The sequence below is a fragment of the Leptidea sinapis genome, chromosome 38, assembly GCF_905404315.1.
Source record: "Leptidea sinapis chromosome 38, ilLepSina1.1, whole genome shotgun sequence".
NCBI lineage: Eukaryota > Metazoa > Arthropoda > Insecta > Lepidoptera > Pieridae > Leptidea > Leptidea sinapis.
Window position 1 is genome coordinate 4331618 of NC_066302.1, and position 26501 is coordinate 4358118.

The window sequence follows — 26501 nt, forward strand, 5'->3', positions numbered from 1 at the left end:
TTCATTATAACAACAGAGAACATATTTTAAGAATGAAATATTATTGAAAAATTCATAAAATATAGTATTTTATTTATATTGTATAAAATAACGTCTGACGGGTCAGCTAGTGAGAAAATAAAAATATGTAAGAAAGTTTTTCATTACGCATGCATTGCATCGCAAATTACAATAGTTTAATAATAAGGTTAATAAAAAGACAAAAAAGTTTCTTTCTTTAAAGGATTTCTTCACACATTTATTATGCTCAGTTCTTTACGACAATTTTTGCTATAGCACTTGAACCAGTTCCCTGAAGCTGACAATAACTATAAAACCACTGTCAGTTGTCACTGTCTTTAATTTGATCATAAGTAATATGAGTACATAAGATACATATAGCTTTAAGAGCAAATGTATACACTTTTATAATAAAACCCCAGCCCAGTTCAGGCATTATCTATTAATAAATTTAAATGTTTTTGTGCGGTCATTGTAAGGTTTGGTTTAAGGTAGGGTTAAGGGTAGATTTAAATTCATCATTTAAATCTACCATCATCTTTCTTGCAATGTAATGGCGACCGCGGCCCCGCGCGCACCGGTTGATCCGATTAGGTCTTTGATCATGTTGGAGTTGACTTAGGAGGACCGTTTTATATTAAAGAAAGCTCACTCAGAAATGCGAAGATAGGGAAGGCTTATTCAGTACTCTTTGTTTGCTTTTCCACAAAAGCAGTACATTTAGAAGTGTCGTAGAAGAATCGTCACTGTCGTGTAATGCTTTCTTGGCCGGATTAGACCATTTTACTTTACTGGCGCACATAAACTTTTAAGCGATGTCCAGTAATTCAGTAAGGAACAAAAATAACCAATAAACTTTGATGAATAGTTATTCTGCTCAGCAGCAAATCGTGTGGAAATTTAATCCTTCCAGCATCCTGCACCGCACATGCGTGGACTTTGGGAAGCGGGCATAAAGTCGGCTAAACACCTTAGACGTTCTGTCGGAGATAAGGCATTAACTTTTGAAGAACTTTCTACATTTTTTTGTAAAATTGAACAACAACAACAGCAACACTGTACACAACCGAGAGCAAAATGGTTTCAATCACCTCCTAATCTAAAAGAGGGAGATATAGTTCTCATTAAACATGATCAAATATCATTATGTAATTGGCCACTTGCTATAATAGAACATGTTCATCCAGGCTCTAATGGCATTGTTCGTAAGGTAAAGTTACGTTCTAAGAACAATCAATTCCAAGGACCAGTTAACAAACTTTGTCCTATTCCTTACTTAAATTAATGCTATAACAAAGTATTATTTCTTTAGTTTTATTTTAGTACTTATTTATATCATTTTATTTTTTATTGGAAATCATCACAATGATTTCGGTGGGTGGTATGTTCAGTCATTGTAAGGTTTGGTGGGTAGATTTAAATTCATCCTTCTGAATACCCTCATCTTTCTTGCAATGTAATGGCGACCGCGGCCCCGCGCGCACCGGATGCCTCCCAAAGCAGGATATCTCGCGCCAATAGCCTTTGTGTCTTGACAATTGCGTGCCGTGCACCTCCGAGAAAACCAAAGCAGAGCAATTAAGTGGGAGTTCAAGGTTAGTGATGTATTCTATTTACCATTTCCTAGCATTGACCGACAGGTTCTCATTCGAATCACCATCTTTTTTTATAACCAACTAAACATACAGTTCACTCCAGCTATCGAACAGTTTTATTAGAAAATGGCTTTGTCGTACATTAGGATGTAGGAACTCCACAGCTGAATATCTAAGTGATCGGACAGCCTGGGACTAGATTATGATTATTTTATAGCAATAACATTGGCAGTACAATATTGTATATTTCATTAAAAAGAGATCAAAAAATTAATTATGGGAGAGTTTCTTGCGCCGCTTCTTCTCTCTCAGAGCGCCATTTGTTTCCGAAGCAGTAGTAGTGTCTAATATATTAGAAATGATATCAAAAATAATTGTAAAGGAATCAATTTTGAGAAAATAAATGCCTTTTCACAGACGGAATTTACCGTTTTACATTAGAACCTATGTAACAAACGATATAGACTTAATAAACTAAAAATCAAAATGCATACTGTATACATATAGAGAGTAGCACAGAGCTTCTGGTCATAGGGAACAGTCAGTTGAGCAGGTCGTTGTCGGATGTGTGTAGTCCCCGAAATTGGTGAACGTTCTCCCCCAGTACTTGGGATCGCCGCGGGAATCTATTTCTTTGTTGTTGGGCGGAACAGCTGTACGGTTTAATTTGTCCAATTCTTCTAAAAGCCTGTTTAATACTTCCGACTCTCTGCAAGAGAAATAAATGAGTTTAGTTTAGTGTGTATAGCTAACATACGAATTTCAGCCGCCGAACTTGAGGGGTGAGGTCGGTGTGCGATGGTTTCAAGGATCAGTAAATTGTCTTAGTGTAAATAGTATTAATAATATCCAGACGACCGAGCCTTGCTCGGATTTTTAAGAATGTACAAAACTTGAACAAAAAAAACCCGTTTGGATTCGAACCCGGGTTTTCCGCTTTCCGGATCACCCAATGTCACATCTGAGCTATTACAGTCTTGTATATAGTGGCGAAATTTACCTTTATATTCTAATGTTATTGTAGCTGTTTCTCATTAAAATACGGATAAAACTACATTTTTTTAAATTTTAAACCTTGTTGGAGCCGTTTCCGAGATTACAAGAATTGTTCGTTTAAAGATTAAGATAGCTCGTTTAAAGAGCTATATTTCAGTATTTCACCGGAACACCATGGTAGAACAACCAGTTGCGCCACTGTAGTGTCCGTAAGCTACCACACTAGACACCAGAGTCATGACGCGTCCGAGCTGGTCGCGCCACCAAACGGACACCAGTTTGAGTAACTTCCTATAGAGCTGTATATATTTTGTTGGTAGCGGGAAACAACCAGTACGGTCGCGTCATCGTGGTGTCATCAGTTAAATATAGCCCTAAATCTAAGCTCCGGTAAGTTATTTATCTTTCATTTACAGCCGTTTTCAATAACGCATCTCTAGTTACGGATATATTGCTATCACCGTTTAATGACGAGATCTTATCTATCCATATCCAATATAGTTATAGTCCAATGCTTTACCTTAAACCTATCTAGGTTATTGAAATGTAAGTGAGCGTAAAAAGATAGATTTGTCTACCTCTAGTAAGTTAAACTTAGGATGGATAGGTTATTGAAAACGGCCGTTAAGCGAGGACTTTACGTTTGATTTTTGGATTCCAAAACTCACAAAAAATGACATTTAGAATGCACAGAAATTGTCAAAGATAAATGTCAAAGTTTACTAACCATCGACTTTGGTGATTAACGGCCGTTTTCAATAACCTACCTATCCTTAGTTTAACTTACTAGACGTTAACAAATCTATCCTTTTACGCTTACTTACATTTCAATAACGTATTGACAGATAGCATTGGACTATAACTGTATTGGACATAACTATGGATAGATAAGATCTTGTCATTAAGCGGTGAGAGCAATGTATCCGTAATAAGTAATAAGTTAATGGTTAAGTTACAACGCTCGTAGGTGTGGAAAGAGCGAGTTGTGTCAACTGTCATCCGAACATTTTAAGGCCTGTATTCCAGCAGGTATCTCAATTATTTAAAATGTGATCAAGTCTGTTTTGTGTCTGTCTTTATAACAGTACATAAAAGAGACAAAATCACGGATTACCAGTGGGAGGCTCCTTGGCACAGGTTGCTGGGTAGGTACCACAATGGCGCCTTTTTCTGCCGTGAAGCAGTAATGTGTAAGCTTTATTGTATTTAAGCCTGAAGGGCGCCGTAGTAAGTGAAATTACTGGTCAAATGAGACTTAACATCTTATTTTTCTAGATGACGAGCGCTATGGAAGTGCCGATCAGAATTTTTGTGTTTTTCAATAATCCTGAGTGGCACTGCATTGTAATGAGCAGGGCGTATTAATTACCATCAGCTGAACGTCCTACTTATCTTGTCCCTTATTTTCATAAAAAATACGAATTAGGAACGCCGCCGCGCCGTAATTCGAACTCGAAGCGTAGGTTGTCAACCCGCCACAGCGATATTATATCACGTGAAAAGCTATGCTATATCACCTCACGACCTAGATAAGGAGCGCAGTGATCTTTTTGAATAACTTTCTTTCAGTTGTTGTAGTTAAAGACTGACTACCTAAAAGCACCTTAACGTACAGCAAGAATGCTGTAATTGTTCTGGTGTTGCAAGAAAGTGACGGTGGCGATCGACTTTATGTTTGATGATCTTAATCACAGTTAGGCTTACAATAATAAAAAAAAAACATCGTAATTGTATTGCAAGAAGAACGCGGCAGAGAAATATTGGTAGATATTTGTAAAGATATTCGTATCGTATTAGGAGTTTTGCCAACAAATGAAACCAGTACCTAGACTGGCTTTGTTTTCCGTCTGTCTGCCAATAACTTTCACTCAACAACGCGCCAAGATAATAATTCACGTACCTACTTCTTATTTTTAATTTTACACAATTAAACGACTAACTCGTGCCGTAAGTTTACTATAGTGAAACAGTTCTAATTATTTGGATTAAATTCTATGTTTAGATAAGACCTAGATTTTAATGTTAGCTATGATTTTTGAAAAAAAAAACGCATTTAAATAAACGGATAAAACATTTTTTTAGATTAAGTTTACATTAACAACTACGTCAGGTAAATCTAACATTATCAATAATTACCATGGGAGAATCAACAAGGACGATCACAGCTCGGTCATCCAGATTTTTATTCCAGGTCTGTCATGAAGCAGTGCGTGTCCTGTGCAAGCATTAGATAATATGTTTTGTTTCGTAGCGCCGCTTGCTAGTGGGATTTCGCTCAGAATTTTTGGGTTCAATCATCCTGAGCGGCACTACATTGTAATGGACAGGGCGTATCACATGTTGGTGCTCGCATCACTTATAAAATAAAACATTACAAACGTGCAAGTGTCCATGTGTAAAAGGAAATTAAACTTACAAACTGGCTAGATTTCTCCTCTCACACGGATCTTGTTCTATATTGAAGAGACACGGCGATATCAACGGCTTACATGATATTGGCTCCACATTACCACACATCACCTTTGATGCATCTCTGTAAAACAATACAACTAATATATTTCAATACAATGCGCACAACTATAGGTATAATAGTCGATGCATCTAATTCACGATTTTTATAACCATAGATATGTAGGGGAGACTGAGGGGAGTTGAAACAATTTTTACATTTTGTTTCATACACCAAATAGTACAGACAGAAATCGTATGATATTAGTACAAATCGATAGGCCATTCTTTACACTTGCGACTTATAGTATATATTATTATTTGGAGGTATTTATTAAAATGAAATTTTCAAATACGAAAAGAGCTTGGTTCAGGTTGTAGCTGGAAATTGTGTGATAAAATTGAAATCGAGGAGAGTTGAAACAGGCTGTTCTCCTCTATAAGAAAAACCTCCCAATTTTTATTTAATCCACAATAGGAAGTAAATACCAAACATATATTAACACCGAAATCTCTAGTTAATAAGCGTTCGAAACATTTGTAACTTAAACCAAAATTCAAACCCCTTATCAAATTATAGGCATCGTAAAAAACGTTAAAAACTGCGTGCCATGTGACAAAAATCCGGAAAAGTATTCACTTAGGGCTCCACAACCGCGTGACTTACGCCACAAAAAGAATGTGATTGAAAAGCGACGTTTCCAAATCGCTAACGGTTTTAAATTCCCTGAAATCGGTACTGGTGCAAATCACCTGTGTTTCAAACTACCCTCGGTCTTCCCTACCATCGGTTTCTACGTCGAGACTACTTAATATAGTTTTTACCTGAGCTCTATTATGGTTTGTGGATTGGGCATTAATTTTAATTGCTGTATAGCCTTAGCAGCTGTTGAATTTACTACTGATTCTACATTGTATGTGCCCTTGCGTTCTTCTGGTCCGTACCAACCGTCCCAGGCTCCATTGTAGTTTGTTCCTAAAATAAGCATAACTATGTAGATGAAATATTTCACATCGCTAATATCACTAGGCTTTTCATGTGAAACCATTTAAGTGTCTTGAAGGTGTTTATGACAATTGAGTACTAATCGAAAAGGTAAACAACGTAAAGTCTTCTCGACTATTTTTATTTCGGCGGGCATTCGCATAGCTTAAAATTTTAGTCTTAATTATTAATAATCGTGTTCACTATCACCAGATACGATGAAATCTTGACCTTACGACTTAAAGTTATGTTATTGTTATTTCTGCCGATTTCAAAATTAATGGTTTGAAAAATTATATTTACATTACTTTGTATTACTATTGATGAAACAGAATTTGGTCCAAACATACCTACATGTATCTTCCACTGGTCTACAGTGAGCGAAGCGCTGCCGAATATGTCATCGATATTGTGAAGTACAGTTGATCTCTGCGATTTCAAATCATTCGACAAAGTTGCCCATTGATCGAGACCATCGAGTTGTAGCAAGGAACTAAAGAAAATAACGATTTCTTTTGGAGAAGAAAATGGCGCACATCGTTGCTAATAAGCTATATTTTATATTATTAGAATTTTATATAGAAACAGAAATTAGCCAAATAATTATAGATTGTACGTTTTTTATACCCACTATAAAATATACTAAGCAGCAACTAACGATTACCGAGGAAAATCTTCAAATGTTTAGGATAAAGCCAAACCAATAATGCACACTTTAACCCCCTTATTCATAATGGTCCGCTAACTTTAAACAGCCGCTAAGGAGTGTTTTTTCTCATTCTGACTTAGGTCAATAGAAGAAGACAGAGTGAGAATTAGCAATGCTTTAAGTTGACTATTATGAATAAGAGTTTAAGCGAATAAGATCAACGTTTACCTTACATTAACGCCAGCCGCAGTCAGCAGCGTCGGAAGCCAGTCCACGATGTGGATCCTCTGGGTAGCGACACGAGGAATCTTCGCCAACAACGGACTCCACAGAATACCCACCCCTCTAACGCCGCCTTCCCATAGAGTATTCTTTACCTGATAATATTATGCTTAGATAATTCAATAATTGACATTTCTACGACACATTGTAAACTTTATAATAATATAACATCGATAGAAATGTTATTAAATTATTAATGGAGTAAGTTTTGTAATTTTATATAATTATTAGCTTTTGTCAGCGATTATGGTAGGTATATTTTGGAAAGACCACCGACAGAATTGTTACTTCGAGTGGAAAGGAGTTCTTGTGATGGCATCCTTTCTCCTCTTATAGCTATTAAGGACTGTGTTGTTGGTAGCATGTAAATAAATCTAGTTTTTTCATCGAGGACTGAAAATTTATGAGACTATAATTTCTAAGCCCCATTATGTTAAAGTTTGTTTCATATTGCATAAGTACTTAAGCCCGCTGAGGTTCTTGTTCAGCTCGTTCTTCTCAGGTCTGAGGCACATTATTTCGAACGGGTCGTTTTTGAATAAAAATATGTGAATTTGAATTTTCAAAAATAAAAACGTACTCCTCTAAGAGGATAGTTGGAGGCTGCGTTAGAGTTGAAGCCCGCCGCTGGACCGCCGTTATCTGTGCTGAACAGAATAATGGTGTCCTGCAACATGCCACGAGCCTGAAGTGACTGAACAATTGCACCGACAGATTCATCCATCTTGCTCACCACGGCTGAAATATTTAAAAAAAAACGAAACATAAATAAATGCACAAAATAGAGCTGAAGGAAATAAAAATTTGATGAATCAGACCGTCTCGACTGACACCTTATTATCTCAACTATTTGAACCCGCGATAAGCTTAGGTTTATCACGGCTGATAGCACCTTAAATTAAAAAATAAAGAAATTTCTTCTTATATTCTTTAAAACACAGTGTTTCAAACGAGGTTACTCTCAAATTGTAGCTCATCAGTTGGGTTTGTTTAAGGACACCCACCGTGATGACGGTGGCGCGACTGGTTGCGCATTCAACCAATCTAGACACCAGATTCACCACACCACACTGAGACGGTATCAAAAGGTACCTCCAAGAGATAGCACTAGTGCTGTTTGTAGAAAAAGAAAGTTCAAGCGAAAAAGGAAACAGTAGTGGGTTCATCCTTATTTAGCCTTAGCATTTCATTTTTAAAACTCTATCGGAATAATCTGATAATTGAATTTTGATACTTTTCTGTATCGAAATTATCTATCGTATGCAATTAAAAAAACAACAAGGCACACGTGTTGCATGCAACGAGATGGGAGGCGAGCATCACTGGCGGCCGTGTGAGTAAGACACCATACAGTTCTATAGCAACTTGGTGTGGCGCGAATTCTGTGCACGAATCCGAGCTGGTCGCGCCACCAAATTGGTTGCGTAACCAATCGGACAACAGGTGAGTAACTCTCAATAGAGCTGTATATATTTTATTGTTAGCGGCGACTGGTTGCCCTGCCATGCTGTGCCCGTGAAATATATAGCCCTAATTTTCTGCCAGTCATTAGGTACAAGCTATGGAACGAACATCAATTTACTTTGTTTCTAGGTCAGATTGTCGTTACGTTTCTCTGATGTTTGGTGGACCTATAAATGAATTTACACTCACCAGCAAATTTCCGCCGTTGAGGATCTTGGATATGCTCAAACTCAGCGACGCGTGGTTCAGGAGCACGGATAGGTTCGTAGGGGTTACCAGTGTGCACGGCGGAGTGTGCCACCATTAGAAACAGTGGGTTAAGTGTGTTGTGACTTTTTATTATCTGTAACAAAAACAAACAATATATAGCATCTCCGCATGTTCAGATGGGGCCATTACCGTGAGATCTCCAGGCAGGCAGTTTGTATACTGACGATTGTAATGCTGACGTCATGCAGACTTTAGGTAATATGACAAGGTTCCTTCTATGTTCCATAGTGCAGGGTATAGATACATAATTACAGAATCTTGATGTAGGCAACGCATGAAAACAGGCCAGCTTTATTACATTAGTGTGCAAGATACAAGCAACTACACTATTGTTTTAGTGTGCGTGCGTTGCTGAAAATAAACGTGGGCAGTTCGACGCCATTTTTTTTCGACGTATTCAGCTATCATAGTCTATCTAGACCTTAGATAATTTATACGTCTAGATAGAGCCTCTTGCTGTTAGACAACCGATAAAAACAGGCCGGGTTTATTGCCTACTTAAATGTGCGTGACAAGCTTCGTCTTATATAATTAAAAAATACGAGCGATATTTTATTAATAAAGACTACGAACTATCAACCTATATCTTTAATAATAATAATAATAACAAGCAGCTATTTTGGGAACGGCACCCATCGTGCGGAAATTCCTCAGTCTGTCGCCCTAACCACCTGCACCGGCGGAATTGTCCTGAACCAACGCCGGCGGGACTCTACTTTTTATATTTATATTTGTAATTTTGTTTTTTATAAATTTGTAATATATATATAAATGTATAATATAAGATGAAATTATAATAAAGAGAACAATAATAATTAATAATTAAAAAGTTTATTTGGTTCAAAAACTTTACAGAAGTTTTATTTATAACTAATAACAATATGGTCAATACAGAACCAACATGTTGTCTAGTCAGCATTATGTTGGGAATTCAAACGCTGGTATTCTCTAGACACCGAGACACAGACTTCGAGAGTTTAATATTTATATATTTAACTCTCGAAGTCTACTGCTACCATAAACAGCGGCAATGAAAATAATAAAATTATATACATATATATACAAAAAAAAACTGTTAGTAACTTACTTATCAATTTAAGGAACATAAAAATAACATAACAATATATCATAACATCGGTAAGAAATCGGCAATGTTTTTCTTACAAATAAAATAACAATAGGTTGGAATAAATAATAGGTAAGTCATAGCTTTGACCTTTAAAACAAAATATATTCTTATGGCATCAATAAATCAACTATGAAACCCAATGACGTTTCTATACATAAAAGCAAATAACTACAAATCCCGTAAGTGCTTATCAGGTTAAATAAAATCTTAATAACAGAGCAAGATGCTCAACTTTTTATCTGAACTTCTAGCAAGTGTCGTTTGAATTTTTTTCAAAGCAGCGACATATGAAGAGATTTTGATTGGAGGTGGTATATTATTCCAGCATTTTTTGGCTGTGTACCGAAAACTACCACGAAATGCGGCTGTGTTGTGTGTGGGACAAAATATTAATAAAGCACATCTTACGTTACGTTGGGAGAATTTAAGTTTTTCATAGAGATATGATGGCTGTTGTTCGGTGATTATACCAAAGACAGGCAAGGTGCAGTGATCGGCGTGATTGCATATTCAATAACTTGGCACTGTAAATAAATGGTGATATGTGAGGTATTGGAAAACAAAACCTAGCACAAGCATTATGTACTCGCTGCATAACTAACTTTGTACGGGCTAGCAAACATTCCTCGATCACCGTCATTAAGTTTTGATAGAATAAGCGAGCCACATAGATGTATACGAATATCTTCACATAAATATGTACTAATTTGGTAAAAACTTTTAAACTATAATAACAATGTATAACTATTCAATAATGTGATCCTCGAACCTTAGTTTACTATCCAACTGTACTCCTAAATTTCGGGGTTGTTTGACTTGAACTATATTTCCTTTGCGCATCTTTAAACAAGGATTGTGATCATTTAGTTGTATTAGAATTGAGTGCCTATAATTAAGAAAGATGACTTATATGGATTAGGAACGAAACAATTTCTGTCTGACCAGTTCGATATTTGATTCAAGTGCTGATTATCTTATTATCCAGTATTCTTGGTACGCTTTCACGTAATGATAGTTTTAATTTTAGGTAGTTCTAGTATTGTAAATATAGTTATAAGATTTGTTTTGTTTGAATAATTCTATTTGCAAAGTCCTGATTTATCTTTTCTACGGCATTTTTTTTCCACAAGGTTTGAAAGAGTAGTATATAGTTGAAGATTAACCGCGTATAAATGATATTTACAGAATTTTATAGATTTAATAAAGTCAGCACTGTAGGTATATAATAAATAGCAACGGTCCTAAAATAGATCCTTGTGGTACCCCCCGGTTTACAGGAGAAAAGATAGAAGTTACCAGAGCAATTACTTTTCATATAAACTTGTTGTGATCTATCAGATAAATAGCTAGTAAACCATTTTATTGCTATGTGGCCACACATCCATAATAGGTCAGTTTTGCAATTAATAGAGAAGTATTAATAGTCTCAAAGGCACGAGTGTAATCAAGCAGCGTAAGAATGGATCCTTTACCTTCATCCTGCACTGTTAAAATATCGTCGTTTATATGGGACACCGCGATACACAACCTATTAGTATGCTTCCCACCCAAGGCTGTTCTTATAATTGACAGCTTAATAATTTTAACATGCTCTACTATAACCAATTACAAACCTTTACTGCTTCCTCTGTGTAGACGTCGGTTGCATATTTACCGAACAAATCGTGGGCCACGGCAAATCCTAAAACATTAAGATGAGGCACGAGGCATTTAATCTGTGTCAAAGAATATATAATAATACAAAATTCACTGCTACATATCCAGTGTTTTCTGGTTTTTACGCCATTATAATTAGATACATGAGACATTCCATGTTGACTTGTTAATTTCTGTGCCGGCTCACTAGTGTAAGGCAAACTTAAACGGGTACTTTTCTCCTGAGAGAGGATTTTTGAAAAGTAGGTATATAATTCTCCAACAGACCAATTCAAAAAATCTGACTGCATATTAAGATCTCTTAACCATAAACGTTAACCTTAAATAATACACATACCTCGTCTGAAGTCGAATCCCCAGACTCCCTTCTCCTCTGTGGTGTGATCGTACATATCGATCTTACCGGTCCAGAAACCAAGATGCGAGTCGAACCTACAACGAAACCATCTCAAATAAAAACAAAACAAAATTGAGCTACGAAGTCCCAGATTTATGTTGGCTTTCACTAAGCACTCACTCAAATTAGATTATAGATGTATGTACATAATACAAAGAAAATGCTAATTAGACACTAGTATTGGTACGGTTAAAAAAATGAACAAAAGGAATTAAAGGCTGATAACTCTAACACGATACTTACGATGTGATGCACAGACAGTGGTTATCATATGACCATTTTATGTTCATAGAGACGACATATTTTATTTAAGTACCATTTTAGTTACCCTCTGTTTAAAGGAAGATATTTCTTCTTGTAGCTGCCCAGGTGCCATTTGCCCACCAGGTGTGTGCTGTATCCTTCTTTCTTAAGATATTGCGGGAGTATCGTTTCCGAGAGTGGAAGTCCCCGGGGCTCCATGCCGTATATGACTCCATGTTGCATGCCTGACAAATTCAAATACAAATATTTTTGTTCAAAATATTTTTTTTTCATCAAAAATATGTTTTACAATTAAAGTAACATTTACAAAGTAACATTGTACAATTAAACTTATTATTTAATAGCCTGAGGGCGGTCGCTCCATTCCCAATCTGTGGTATCATTAAGAAAGTCATTAATGTTATAGTAACCTTTACCACACAAACAAATGTGCAAGGTTAAATAAATATTTAGTAAGATTTAAAATTACTGCAAACTACTGCTAAAATTTACATATATTAATCAAAATTAATATATACATATATTCAATTAAAAATTCCTTACAAAATTTGGCTAAGCAAGCAGCAGGCAGCTCATAAAACCTACATCTGAGACTCAAGTCTTGGGCACTGGTGCTGGACTTACACAGTAATCTCATAGAATGCTAAAAAGTTCGTCTCTTCATAGTCATTTCAGGATTAAATCCACAATGTGGAAACAACATTATAAACTTTTTGTGTTTCATCTTGTTCTACAAAGTAACCGCGTTTCATTGATCACGTAACAAAATTACTTATGTTTAATAGGATATTTTATATATGAGTAGGGAGTGTAAAGAAGGACCTGATCTTCTGAAGGAAAGTGCGTTTATCTTACTATTTCATAAAATTATCTGGATTACGGATTCATTTTATTCTGTCGATATGGTTACTTACTAAAATATTATTGTTTTTCTGCAGCATAGTTTCACAATCGAATAACTAAACGCGATGGCCGTCACAGTTCATAGATTATCCGAAAGTGACCTTATACGAGTAACAATAGATGTTGATGAAAAAATCGTTCAATTAATAATTCAATAACGTGCCCACGTACTTTAGGTGAAGGTAGCCCCCTATATACTCGACGATAATATTGTAGTTAGATAGGTACTGTGTCCCTGGACTGTTGCAATTAGTTCGAATACTATCTAATACATTTTTGAGACATACCCATGCTACTATAAACACTTTTTTCTGTGCAACGGCTAGCACTTGAAATCAACCAAATCCAGTTCAAAGTTCTTTTTGTTTCCGCAAAAGTGATAACCCTAAATCTGACCCCAAAAAACTCCGTTTTTATTTAACTTTCTTGTTAGTTTAAAATTAAATTCTAAATTTGCTATCTCAAATTCAACCGAAAGATTGTCAATGTAAGATTTGAGCATTTTTGATGAAAAAAAATGTGCCATAGTATTTATATTGGCTTACTGCCCTGTGCCCATGACAATGCATTTTTAATCATTTTCATAACTGGATCATGTTATGGTCTACACGCGTTGGGTAATGACTTCCTCTCCCGTTCACATTACACTACTCCAGCCATTCCTCCGAATACACAATCTGTGACCAAGTGTATTTTGGCTGTTGTATGCACAGTCATGAAGACACGGATTACGGATTGACACGTCTTATACAAAGCATTCCAGAAGTAGATCTAAAACTCGTTACGTGAAAACTGTCTTTGAAAGTAATTACCAGTATGGATGCCATATTTGCCTGTCATGAGCGAGGCTCTTGACGGAGTACAGATGGGAGCCACGTAGTAGTTGTGGAGCGATAGACCGGAGCTGGCCAACGCGTCGATATTTGGTGTTCTGAGCTCGTTGGAGCCATGGAAACCTATGTCGTTCCAACCCTGGAATATAACACCAAAAATTTCCCACCTGTGACTCTACATTGCATTTTTATGTGTCGTAACGGACAAATGATAGAAACACACACACAATATACCTACTAACGTAGAGACAAACAAAGCGTGCAAGACAGAAGAACATCTCTAACAAAGATAAGTACCTACAAGATATAAAAATTAAACGAATCTATTGTTACTGTACCCACACTTCATTGACAAATCAAAAGTTATCACGCATGTCTAGGAATACAAAACAAGGCTTGGAAGGTGAAAATAATAGAACCGAAATCTAGATATAAGTACCTACGTTCTGAATCTCCTCCTAGAATCCTCTATTTGAAACTTGAAATAATTGTTCTTTTGAAATTAATTTAAAATTTAGTATATTTTTATTTTATTCTAATCAAAAATTTGGAATATAAGTACCTAAATAAAAGATTAGATTTGCATTCAAGTTTATCCTGATCGTATATGTAGATGCGGGAACGTGCGTTAACCGTGTATTAATCCGTTTCACCTCCACACCAGGAGGTAAAAGAGACAGCAAATGCGGAAACCATAAGCAATCAACGTGAGCGCATTTTTTTTTCATTTTTTGAAAATATATTCTCATACGAAGTTTTAGCAAGATAAGTACTTATAGTACAAGTCTATCAACGACCTGTATAGTCGAGTAGTTAGCGATCCTACCTACTAAGCTAGAGGTACCGGGTTCGAATCCCGGTAGGTGCAAGCATTTATATGATGAATATGGATGTTTGTTTCCGAGTCATGAATGTTTATATGTATTTATGTATGTTTAAGTAAGTATATGGTATTAAATATATCGTTGTCTTGGAACCCATAACACAATATATATAAGTTAAGTTTTAACCGTAATTCGGCTCTTTAAGAGTTTAAATTAATAATTTAAAATTTGTTTACCAAAAGATCGAACATATCAGCAGACCAAATAAAGAGGAATCCAAAAAATAATAACCAAATCAGAAAAATGCACATAATATTATAATATTTTATATTAGCTTATTATAAACATACTAGATCATATTAAATATTTGGGTCGCGCCGTTAGCAATTTATTATTCATGCACGTATTATAAATAACAATATCCGCATTCGGTTGCGGGATCATTGACAACCTGGTTTAATTTATGGTACTTGTTAACTAGATATACCGCGGTGAGTTTATAAACTTTAAAGAAACTTGATGTTATGAGATAAAACAAAAACAAGTAAGGTACATTCCTATACAAATACATACCTATACATAGGCTAACAATCGGAGTATCATACAAAATGGATGCCAGGCGGTAATCTTCAGCTCTCATAGAAGCTTCTTTCGAACTGTATCAACAATTCTATATCAATGACGATGAAATATATATTATACTTCTGTTTAAATTCAGGATATGATCTAGTGACTATCTCATGTGAAAACATGATGTCATAGAATTACCTCGATAGAAAAAAATTACAAAGTCGATTCTAAATCATTTATATAACCCGTCAGCATTAATATAAATAGTTTTGATATCATTTTGAAACTTTGCATAGTAATTAAACTTTATTAAACCCAAGGCTTGACTGATCCAGATTATAAAAATATCGATTAATTGAAAAATATTATTCAAATTGTTGTGGAGTGATAAAAGTTATATGAACGCAATGTAAACATTAATAAATCGGCCAATGAAAAGATAATATTTAACTACGTAGTATTTAAATACTCTGTCAAGATTTTATTTACCTATCTAATAAACACAGAACTCGGAAATATTGCTCTGTGCTATTACAGTATGAGAAAGAGAGGGAGAGAGAGAGAGAGAGAGACGGACGGACATACATCGAAGTGTAAGTAATAGGCTCCGTATTTGTTACCCTTCGGGTCTATCCCCAAAAACCGCGTGTTATCTACTGAGATAACACATGAGGTACTGACCTCAAGTCTACCTACGCTCTAGTGATATTCATACCTGCTGTTGCAAAGTGGCATGGACCGTGATGTTGGAGATTAGTTCTACTTTAAAGGCCAGACTTCCCTAGAGGAACCGTCCACAGTGCTCCGCTATCCTCACCGCTCTGGAACTCCAGGTATTCCCAATAGTCATCGTTTCTGCAGTAACTTCTCGCCTCCAGGTATGCTTGGGGCGGCCATGTTTATGTTTACCTTGGGGCGTTCCGCATTTGGCGTTTGATTTGCTATTCGATTTGAGGCAGCGAAATGCATTGGACAGTCGCACTTACGTGCTAAATACTATTTGGACATCAAAAAAGTATCAGAAGTTAAGCACAGGAAAGCTTCTATGCCTATGTGCAATTATATGCAAGAGTTACATACATTAGTGTACGGTTTCGTGATGTGTCCGGTAGTATTTTACATATAAAAGATACCATTGGGCATACCCAATGGTATCTTTGATATACCCAAATATTATGATATGGTCTAATATCATTTTTTAGGGTGAAAACTTCGTAAGGTGCATTTAGTACTTTTTCGTGGGTTTGAAATTCAAAGTCATCACTAATTCGTTGCTCTCCACCCCAAAAACTTTACAATGATAACTGTGTGCAGCGGTCATTTTGAATTTTCAAAATTATTGCATATTCGTTCTATAGTCTATAATTTGTTCTATTCTTCCTATGTAAGCAACCTAGCGTTACCACAGTACATTATCATTTTTTTTCAAGTATAATTTTTTTCAATTTAAATCATTGCTATACTAAACTTTTAAAAGATGACGTCAATCCATGGATCACCCGGGGGACGTGAAAGCAGAGAGAGCGACATTTCGTTTTCCGTTACTGGAAACCAGCTGCTAACTGGTCGGTGTGTCCTGGTGAGTACTGGTCTATGTAATAGATGCTTCACATAAAAAAACCAGGCTTAAAATACCCTTATACTTCTGACCGCGACAACCACTTCAGGTGAAGGGAATATTTTAAAAATATTTTCTTATAGCTTAATGAACGTAAGAGGCTTATCGCATGCTTATATCGCTAGAATAAATATTGCATTAAGGGTACTGTGCGTGATTTCTAACTATTTACCTACTTAGAAATAAGATTATTTAAAATGGCATAGTTTTGAATTACGTAGCATCGCCTGCCATATTAGTATATCCTTCTCGTGTTGCAAAATTTCGTGATGTCCTGGTGAGTAGCTTAGGCGTAACAAACAACAATATCTGATTTTCCAAAGATCTGAGTGTAAATATTTCTATTACATATAGATATAATAATATACTATGGAAACTTTCTCTGCGCCTATCCCTGACGTAAGATAAAATATAGCAAGACTACTGTTTTCATTTTTATTAATTAATGCGTTATAAAGTAACGTACCAGGTCATCAGCGATTATCAATATTATGTTAGGTTTCGCGTTCGTCTGACACAAACACAACAGAACACACAACCATCCGAACACCATTGCGACGCCGCACCAACTATTTGATATTTGTATTTGATTGACTGTTCTATAGAGTGTAAGTATAGCTATAGATACGTGGCTATAGTTAGTCAGCTGCCGACGGTTATGCGTCCGCGGTCAGAGCATTATCAAAAAATACGGGTTAGGCTGTCAGACAACTCATATTCATAAGTGATATCGGAAGCTCAAAGATTATTTTGCAGATGCGTTTTACAATAATGAACTTATTTTGTAGAGTTATACCACGATAATTACTAAGGAAGTGAAATGTTATATTAGCATATACATTACATATACCTAAATGAATTAATAACCGAAAGTAAAAGCAGTAAGCTATTATTTTAAATCTTATAATGTCAAACTGAATCGATTTCAATCACAATGCAACAATCGGAAACTAATAAGCCAGATAGGTACAAAAATATCGTAGGTAGGTAGGTACCACAAAGTAGGGATGGATACTTATACTTTGTCATCTAAAGATTTAGATCTAAGTCTAAAGATAAAATTGGTTTACCATTTAATGTTATTTCATCTGCAGTAATTTATTGATGCACTGTCATATAAGTATATAACAATGTGTTTTGTTTGTACGTGTGTATATTTCTGAAACTGTTGTTAAATATAAAGAAATAAGCCATTTATTTCTTGCTTTTACCAAGTTTCTTAAATATTGTAAGTAGATTTAGTTAGCAAGGACCCCGGATTGGCTAAAGCCCCCCCCAAAAGATGTCCATGCGTCTCTATCGTGTGCTACGTCTATCCAGTTTGGGCCACCTGTCCGTCTGAGGTTGGCTTCCCATCTGGTTGGTTTCGGCTTCTCTTGCCTGCTCACCATGTTACTCTCGCAGTCTATCTCTGGTCTGTACATCTCGCGACACAGCCAGCCTATTTCCATTTTAGTTTTAATGCACAGGTTAGAGTGACGGTTGCATTGGTGGTTTTTCTGATATTAGTAGGTATGTCTTACTTTAACTATATTATGTTGAGCATACCCTCTGTGGTCCCCTTTGACAGGTCCTGATTTTATTTGTGATTTTAGAGAACTTCCACGTCTGGTACCTATACCTACGTCAGGCATGGTAAGAGACACATATTTTTGGAAAACTTAGCAATTTTCGCAATAAAAATATTGCAACACTTAAGCAGTTTTCAATATGGATGATATCCTAACTTGTGGCGTGTCGTGCGAAGGTGGAATTCGGCGGTGGGAATCAGGTTACACAGCTCTTCAGAACACTCCCGCGGTAGAAGACACACAATGAAGCGACGTCTCTACACACACAATGCGGTAGAAGACACACACTGAAGCGACGTCTCTACGCAACGCCGAGTGATCCAGCCGTTCACAGAGCACTGGGTCCTCGACAATTCGAGCTGCTCTGCGTCGCACGTGGTAAAATGGATCGAGCTCATACTGGGGTGCGCCTGACCAGATTTAATAGCAATACTGCATATATGGCCAGACCTACACGATCGCCGACGAAGGCCTTCGCTATATCCAGGCTAACTGCCAGGCCTTCCCCCTTGCTTTCAATAGCCGCCGCCCATCTATGTGTTAGGTATACCAGAAGATCACCTACCGACCGACCATGGCCAAAGCCGTACTGTCGGTAGTTGACCAACTGAAGACCTAGGTATATCAAGAGCTGGCGGTTAATTATGCTCGCTTGAAACTGAATGTAGAAATAGCTTATTGACAGAACCTACCACCCATTCGGAAGAGAAATGCCTTAGACCGAGCAATAATAGATTTTAAATATTTATAAATAACTCGCAACTTCTTGTAAACAACACATTAATTTACTAAAAACCTAAAAGCCCCACTCTTGATCATTTTCCTTTACAAATATGATGAGAGGTCGAGAGGAAAAAACAAACAATCTATAAATAATTTATTATTTATTATTGTAAATTACAGTCCATTATCTTGTACACCACACAAGTACATAGTATTATACATATCTAAAGATAGAATTTAATATGCCTAGTGTACTAAATATTTTCACGAAAAGTAAATTTTCTTAAATACAAGCGGTTCATTAAAAATAACAGATTAATAAAAATCGAACTTATTAAATCTTTGAAATAACACATATGAATAAAATAATACCTCTTTATTGGAATTAAATAACAATAATTAAACTAAGGAAAATGCAGGCATAACGGCCTGCTTACAATATCATTATCGCCATCCAGTAGTTAAAGTGTAAAAAAAAAATAATCTTAAATTATGCAAATATGAACATTGAACAAAATATATCACTATTATCATTGTTAATTTTTTTTAATTACATGGACTAGGTAATTTAAATTATACATTATTACAAATTTCACTGAAAATAATATTAGCATTCCATAAGATTGATACGAATTTAATTACAAACACGCTTTGGTAGAAATTTAAAATGAAGATCAATTCCTGCCTTATCGACGATAAAAGAAAAAATATACAAATTAACAAAATCTTATTTTGCAAATTGAAAAATGGAATAATATTATCAAATTAATGTAGTGTCATCGGACCTCGATAAATCTACAAAGTTTTGAAAGAAATCTGGCCGTTTAAAGTGGGTCAAAATCGCGCCCAAATGAGTCGGTTACAAACAAACATAAATACAGGTGAAGCTAATAAAAATAATACCCACTATACCTGGAAAAAGAAAAGTGTATTCAATTTTTTCTTTTATTTATAAAACAAAATAAATATTTGCTCAAAATTATTTTAGGCATCTGACTTGCAACCTGTTGGTAACACAGTTAATACGATAACAGAGTTAATCGTCGGAACACATCTTCGTACACAATATTGGTACATAAGTATACCTACCATCGAAAGTCTTACATAAGCCAATAACCGTGTTTTATAAATTTACCGTCAATTTCTTACGTTAAACATAATAGCAAGCCAGTCTGCCCGTTGATCATGATATTTAAATACACTAGATTTCCACTAACCAAACAGATAAATTTAAAACATCTCGATGATGTACAAAGCACTTAATAGCCCACGCCACAGTTCTCACACGCTAGGAGATACCAACTACTGATTATTACACACGACTTACAAACACAATTTACGAACAAAGTAAAATTGTTAGATTAAGGATTGGTCTCCGCTGCGCTCCAACTAGATACCGCATAACCTAACAGCAAAAGCTTTTTATTACGGCAACTATTAGATGCTTGTGTGCGTGGCATCTTGACACTCAATGGCATTTTTCAAATTTTGCAACATACGCTTCGTGTTATTTTAAATTGAAATTAATAAATACAAAATACTTACTGATGATATCCCAGTGTCTTTCTTATTTATTGTAGCATTATTTTAGCAAAGTTTTACTACGCAACCAACAACGGCATTTTCGTTTCAATTATTAGCAAAGTTTAAACAGAACATGTGGCACGTCAACGTCAGACATAGTTCGAGACTGGCTCGAGCACGCCCACTTGGGCGTAGTATTACTTGCCGCATTTTGCGACTTCGCCTGCGGTATCTTGTTGGAGTGCAGCGGAGACCAATCCTTAATCTAAGGTAAAATTATTATTTTTTAATAGTGACCTGTCATAACCGTGTCAACGGACGGTAAATGGAGACTTTTACTCAACCCAATCCAATTTAAATGTCGAAAAATAAATTTATACTAAACTCCAGTTATAATTTTAACTTTGCTTAAGAGATAAATAAAAAAGGTTGTTGAGAATATCATATTGTTGGAAACGAAACTAAGACAATAGATAGTTAAGAAGTAATTTTGAGACATTATAAATTATTTCCCCCTATTATTAAACATGTTTAGTTAAAACAACTGTTTAGCAAGTAAAAACTTACCCGCTTATTCATAATAGTCTGCTAACTTAAAGCATTGCTAATTCTCACTCTGTCTTCTTCTATTGACCTAAATCAGAATGAGAAAAAACACTCCTTAGCGGCTGTTTAAAGTTAGCGGACCATTATGAATAAGGGGGTAAAAGACCACGACCACACTACATACATAATTCCTTGTCACTTTATTGCATGGTTTACATGAGCTTAGCAACTAATGGCAATTTTTTACTCATCTTAGTATATGATTCTTATAGAAAATAATGGGTAAAGTGAAGCAAAGCAACGCGCGGTCAACACCTTGATGGGTGTCTGTTCCTGGGTTTGAAAAGGCACATTTATATTTTGGTCCCGGATACATTTCTGATTGTCAGAAAGGATAAAAAAAAATTATCTTTTGTGATTAGCAACTGAAATTGAAATGTATATTATTATAAAACGCAATATAAGGTACTATCAATTCGTTTATGTTGAGTTACGAGAGAACTCGAGAAGGGACGAGACACGCAAGACGTTCAGTTGATAGTAATTGATACGCCCTGCCCATTACAGTGCAATGACGCTCAGGACGTCTCCTTGAGACATAAGATGTTAAGTCTCATTTGCCCTGTAATATCACTAGCTACGGCGCCCTACAGACCGAAACACAGTAATGTTTACACATTACTGCTCCACGGCAGAAATAGGCGCCGTTGTGGTATCCATAATCTAGTCGGCATCCTGTGCAAAGGAGCCTGCCACTGGTAACTAGTAACGTGCACTTTAACTCGCAATATACTAGCTATTAAACTCATGTAAACAATACAACAGAGATACACACAGACAACACAATTCATATAGCTTGTTACTGAAACTGGCACAGATTACTATATATAATGCTATGTTCAAGTATCAACCAGTCAGCTATACACATCATATACACATCATTAAAGTTACTCTTTCCTCGGCTTTCGCTTCCTTTGACCGTCGCCTGCACCTTCAGTGTCAACTTGTTTTGGCTGCAAAAGACAATTATTATGTTAGTTTAATTTAAATTAAAATTATATTAAATTATCAATTAATAAATAAAAATACAAAGATTTATTTATTACAACAAAATACAAAATATACAATATCAGTGTTAGGGTCTCCTTTTAAGCAAAGAGTTGCCTTTAGTAGGAGGAAGAAAAACATAATAATATGATAAACAAGTTGACCTTAACATAAATATAATTAACTAAGGGAAAGAAAACTACTAACAATAAAAACATAATAAAAATTTATTTATTTGTAAAAAAAAAATTAAATTAATCTTTTTTCTTTTTAAAATCTTTTTCGGGTATTAGTTCCTGAAATAAGACAAACATTTGATATCTATTGAAAGAATTTGGAATAACGTAGTTACTGACAAAATTTATGTAGGTATCTAGAATGAAAACTACTTAGTGAAAAAACTTAAAAAAAACCTATATTATAAAAATGATATTATCTTCGACACTAATTTGTCCAATATATCATGAAAACCGGACAGCCCTAGGAACAGATATGAAATATATCAAAATAACTATATCAAAGAGGAGTTTAGACATATCTGTGATTTTCATATTCTAACTGTCTTGTTCATAATGACTTAGCGGAGATTTAAAACATCGGTAATATACGCTTGTTAAAAATAGTATTCATAATCGCATATTAGAGCTAAAACGCTCATTATCTCTTCGATAAAGCTGACGTGACTTGTAGTAGCTAGGATCCTTCTATAAACCTATTTTAAGCACTCGAACGCAAAAAAACATGGCCGACATCGATCAACGGTCTCGTATTTGAAGTTAAATAGCTTCCCGCTCAAGGTTGTTGGATATCCGTCATCTACCTTTATACTCTATCTACGTCCGTCATAGATTGAAAACCGACAGACTTCAAAACTTTGATTTTTGAAGTTTGAGCTTATTTTGACAACTAACAAACCATTGACATTGAAAATATGTCTGTTTCCATTGACAGATCCTCATTATCTTAGTTATTTTTTTTTTGTATGAAATGGCAACATAGCGTACTATAAAGACGTATTAGTTATGGGAGATTTATCACACGAGTAAGAATAAGGAATTTTATCGAACGTTCGATAGGCTTAAAACACGTTTTAACTTATATAGCTTTATACCTTCGAAAAGCGTTTTATTAAAAATATAGGTTTGTCTATCTTTCCAGACGTTAGAAGCTACGGAATTGAACGTGGACGCTAACGCCAGACACCGCGTACCGCATAGTAAAATAGGAGACCTTAGACAAGTAAGCCTTCACTTGACTCGAAAAGTAACCCCCAGATCATCCATCGACGGCTACATGTTTCACCTGATTCCTGCCGCCGAATTCCACCTTCGCACGACACGCCACGAGTTAGGATATTATCCGCACCTGGATCTGGATGTGGGGCGGTTCTCCACAGTGCGGTTTATTTATTTATTTATTGGAAATCAACAGCGTTACAGTAAACGTTAATAAACAATAATATATAACAAGGTTTTTCAAGTTTTCTTCCACTTACTACAAAGCTGTGGAATTTCCGGGATGATACGACATGGGTAGCTTCAAAAAAAGCGCGTACGCCTTCCTTAAAGGCCAGCAACGCTCCTGTGATTTCTCTGGTGTTGCAAGAGAATGTGGGCGGCGGTGATCACTTAACACCAGGTGATCCGTAGGCTCGTTTGTCCTCCTTTTCCGTAAAAAAAATACATATTATCAATCAATCACGAACCTCAGCGGGTTCAGTCTCGCTGTCGGCTCCTTCCAGCTCACTCTTGCCACGTTTCCCCTCCCGCTCCTCCTGTTCTTCGGCCTGTCCCTCTCCCTCCCCCGGCTGCTCGCCCTCAGACTGGTGCGGGTCGTCCTCGACCACCGCGTCAGTTTTCTTTATCTCGGCGTCGACGTCGGGCTGTATACAATATGGTTGCTGGTTTACACAGACTTCATACTGGCTGAGCCAACGTTTAGTACTAGAAATCGATAGATGTGTAGGTATAAATAACTAATTAATTGAATAATATACTTAAAACAGTCACAAAACAGAGATATTTAAAGCGAGGTTAAAGATGTACGGCGTTACATATAAATTTGGTATAAATTTATAACTGAGAACAAGCCAAGAATATGCAAAATGTTTACAAGTAGACATTTTGATTACGACTGGTTTATTCGGACGTACAACGTTTACCGCGTTTATTTGCAAGGCTGCTTGATATTAGGAAAACTTCAGAATTATCATTGTATTGATAGTGTTGTCAGCTATATAGTCAACATTTTGCATTGCAAGGTATATCCTTATACCAAGTGTATTTGTACGGCTGATATACTCGTATATTAAACAGACTATACAGAAGACGAGGTTTATACGCAGTTCGTATGAAGTGAACAGTTATGAAAACAGAAACAAAATACACTTAATCACAGCTTAGGAATGTTTTTTTTTAATATCTACAATCAGTCCCCAAACTATGACCACAAGGCTGGGATATCTAAAATCTTGTGGGAACAATATTATATATTTTATTATAAAGAGCGCAAAAAACAATGCTGGGAGAGTTTCATGCGCCGCGTCTTCTCTCTCAGAGAGCCATTTGTTTCCGAAGCGGTAGTAGTATCTAGTATATTAGAAATGACATCAAAAATAATTCTAAAGGAATCAATTTTGAGACAATAGATGCCTTTTACAGTGGTCCATTGACCTTTCTTCCCTTTACATCAAGCTCAATTCGACGATGCTGTTTCGCTTGAGTCTTTGAATGGTGTATAGTTAATAACTCCACTGCCAATGGGTTCGGATGACTTGCTAGGCGCTCTTTGTAATTTGGATAGTATTGTTTTATTTCCTCCTCAGGAACGTTAAAAAGATTAGGTACGTATTGAGATACCTGGTGGACAGAGTAAAGTGTGAGATACTCACGGTCCTCGGGCCGCAACACATGTAGGCGATGACTCCCACCATGATGAAGGACACGATGATAACCACGGCGTACACCCAGGGGTTCTCCCCCGCGAACTTGAGCCCGCGCTCCACCAGGGACTCCTGTCAGACACTACTAGCTTACTCACACTACTAATACTACACGCACAAACAACATAATATGTATACAGGAGGATGTTGCACCTAGTAGATTGCTAAGCCTCTGTACTAGCATACACGTGAGCAAATAAATAAGGAATGAAATGAAATTTATTTAGTTGCAATATGAATTATAGTTAAGTACAAAGTTTATACATCGAAGTTACACAGTCATCATAAAGTGTAAATATATTGTACATATACATTATATTTTCTGTTTTATGAGAAAAACAAGTAAAATTAAATAGGACAGGATTAGAACGTTTTATCAAGTAGTAATCTGTAATAACGTAATAATAAACAAAGGGAGTATAATTACCTATGCAGGACTTCTAACAGTATTTTATGCCACAGTTGTATGATGAGGGTCAAAAAATAAACGTGCGAACATTACACTGAATGACGCCACAAGCGTTTTTTGACCTAGTTATACAACGTTTCGCATAAAATAAATTTTCTGTGATTAGGTTATTTTAAAATAAGAAATATCACAAGTTTTCGATTTGACGCTTAAATGGGCGGAAAATTTATTTGTATACATTCTACATACTTATCTTTGAGTGGTTCATTTTTCCTTTAAGGAGTGGCAAAGATCCACCCATACAGCTAACACGAAAAAATTTTCAAACTACCTAGCAGCATCTTGGCAAATAATATTAATAAGTTTTTTTTTTTGTAAGTTGACATTAAAATGTTTAGTCTAATATAGTATGTACTGCGTATTACTTAATATGTCTATGAACATACCCAACCTAGATTTGCCTATCTGTGGCACCAAAACAACGGTGCTTTTTTTGGCAACTTTATAGTACCGTAAATAATGCTTTTTTAAGCCATAGAGTGTAGAGTTTTTCAAAGACTCAGTAATGTATGTACTTATATAACTAATCGTGGGTATATAAATGACAGAGAAAAGTAGAGGAGTACAAAAAGAACTTAAATAAATTGTGCAGCCCACAACACGGGCGATGTTGGGCGATATGTGCCAGCAGCCTGGTAATACATAAATATACTAAATACAAGATATAATACAAAACCCAAGCTATTCTATACTAGCATACTGGTTAATAAAGCAAGTATGAGTAATTACCTATGAAGACCAAGATATAATAAATGCACAGGGCCTATTAGTGCTATATGTAGTATATATAGAAAGCA

The 26501-nt window shown here is 35.8% G+C and overlaps 2 protein-coding genes across 6 annotated transcripts in view; both read right to left on the bottom strand.

The window, feature by feature from the left end:
• Positions 1-207: 207 nt before the first annotated feature.
• On the bottom strand, positions 208-17468 carry LOC126975866 (arylsulfatase I). Of its 5 annotated transcripts, XM_050823944.1 has the most exons (12): positions 17350-17468; positions 13851-14010; positions 12200-12359; positions 11812-11906; positions 11432-11499; positions 8609-8762; positions 7536-7693; positions 6902-7050; positions 6375-6517; positions 5865-6015; positions 5008-5124; positions 208-2304 (listed from the first exon to the last, which is right to left on the bottom strand). In XM_050823944.1, exons 1-12 carry the CDS (start codon positions 17434-17436, stop codon positions 2124-2126), a joined length of 1623 nt encoding a protein of 540 aa, XP_050679901.1. In that variant the 5' UTR covers positions 17437-17468; the 3' UTR covers positions 208-2123. The 5 variants fall into 5 exon arrangements, 2 of the variants coding, with proteins under 2 accessions (XP_050679901.1, XP_050679903.1); XR_007731806.1 differs by lacking the exon at positions 208-2304 and having other exon boundaries at positions 6379-6517; XR_007731808.1 differs by lacking the exons at positions 208-2304; positions 5008-5124 and having other exon boundaries at positions 5867-6015; positions 6379-6517; positions 6907-7050.
• A 1857-nt stretch (positions 17469-19325) lies between these two features.
• Positions 19326-26501, bottom strand: part of LOC126975864 (calnexin) — a 30983-nt gene continuing 23807 nt past the window's right edge. Inside the window, exons 11-13 of the mRNA XM_050823939.1 lie at positions 25185-25307; positions 24000-24176; positions 19326-22260 (exon numbers count right to left, since the gene is read on the bottom strand). Coding sequence (XP_050679896.1) covers positions 22195-22260; positions 24000-24176; positions 25185-25307 — 366 coding nt within the window. The 3' untranslated portion in view covers positions 19326-22194. The remainder of the gene's footprint in view (positions 22261-23999; positions 24177-25184; positions 25308-26501) is intronic.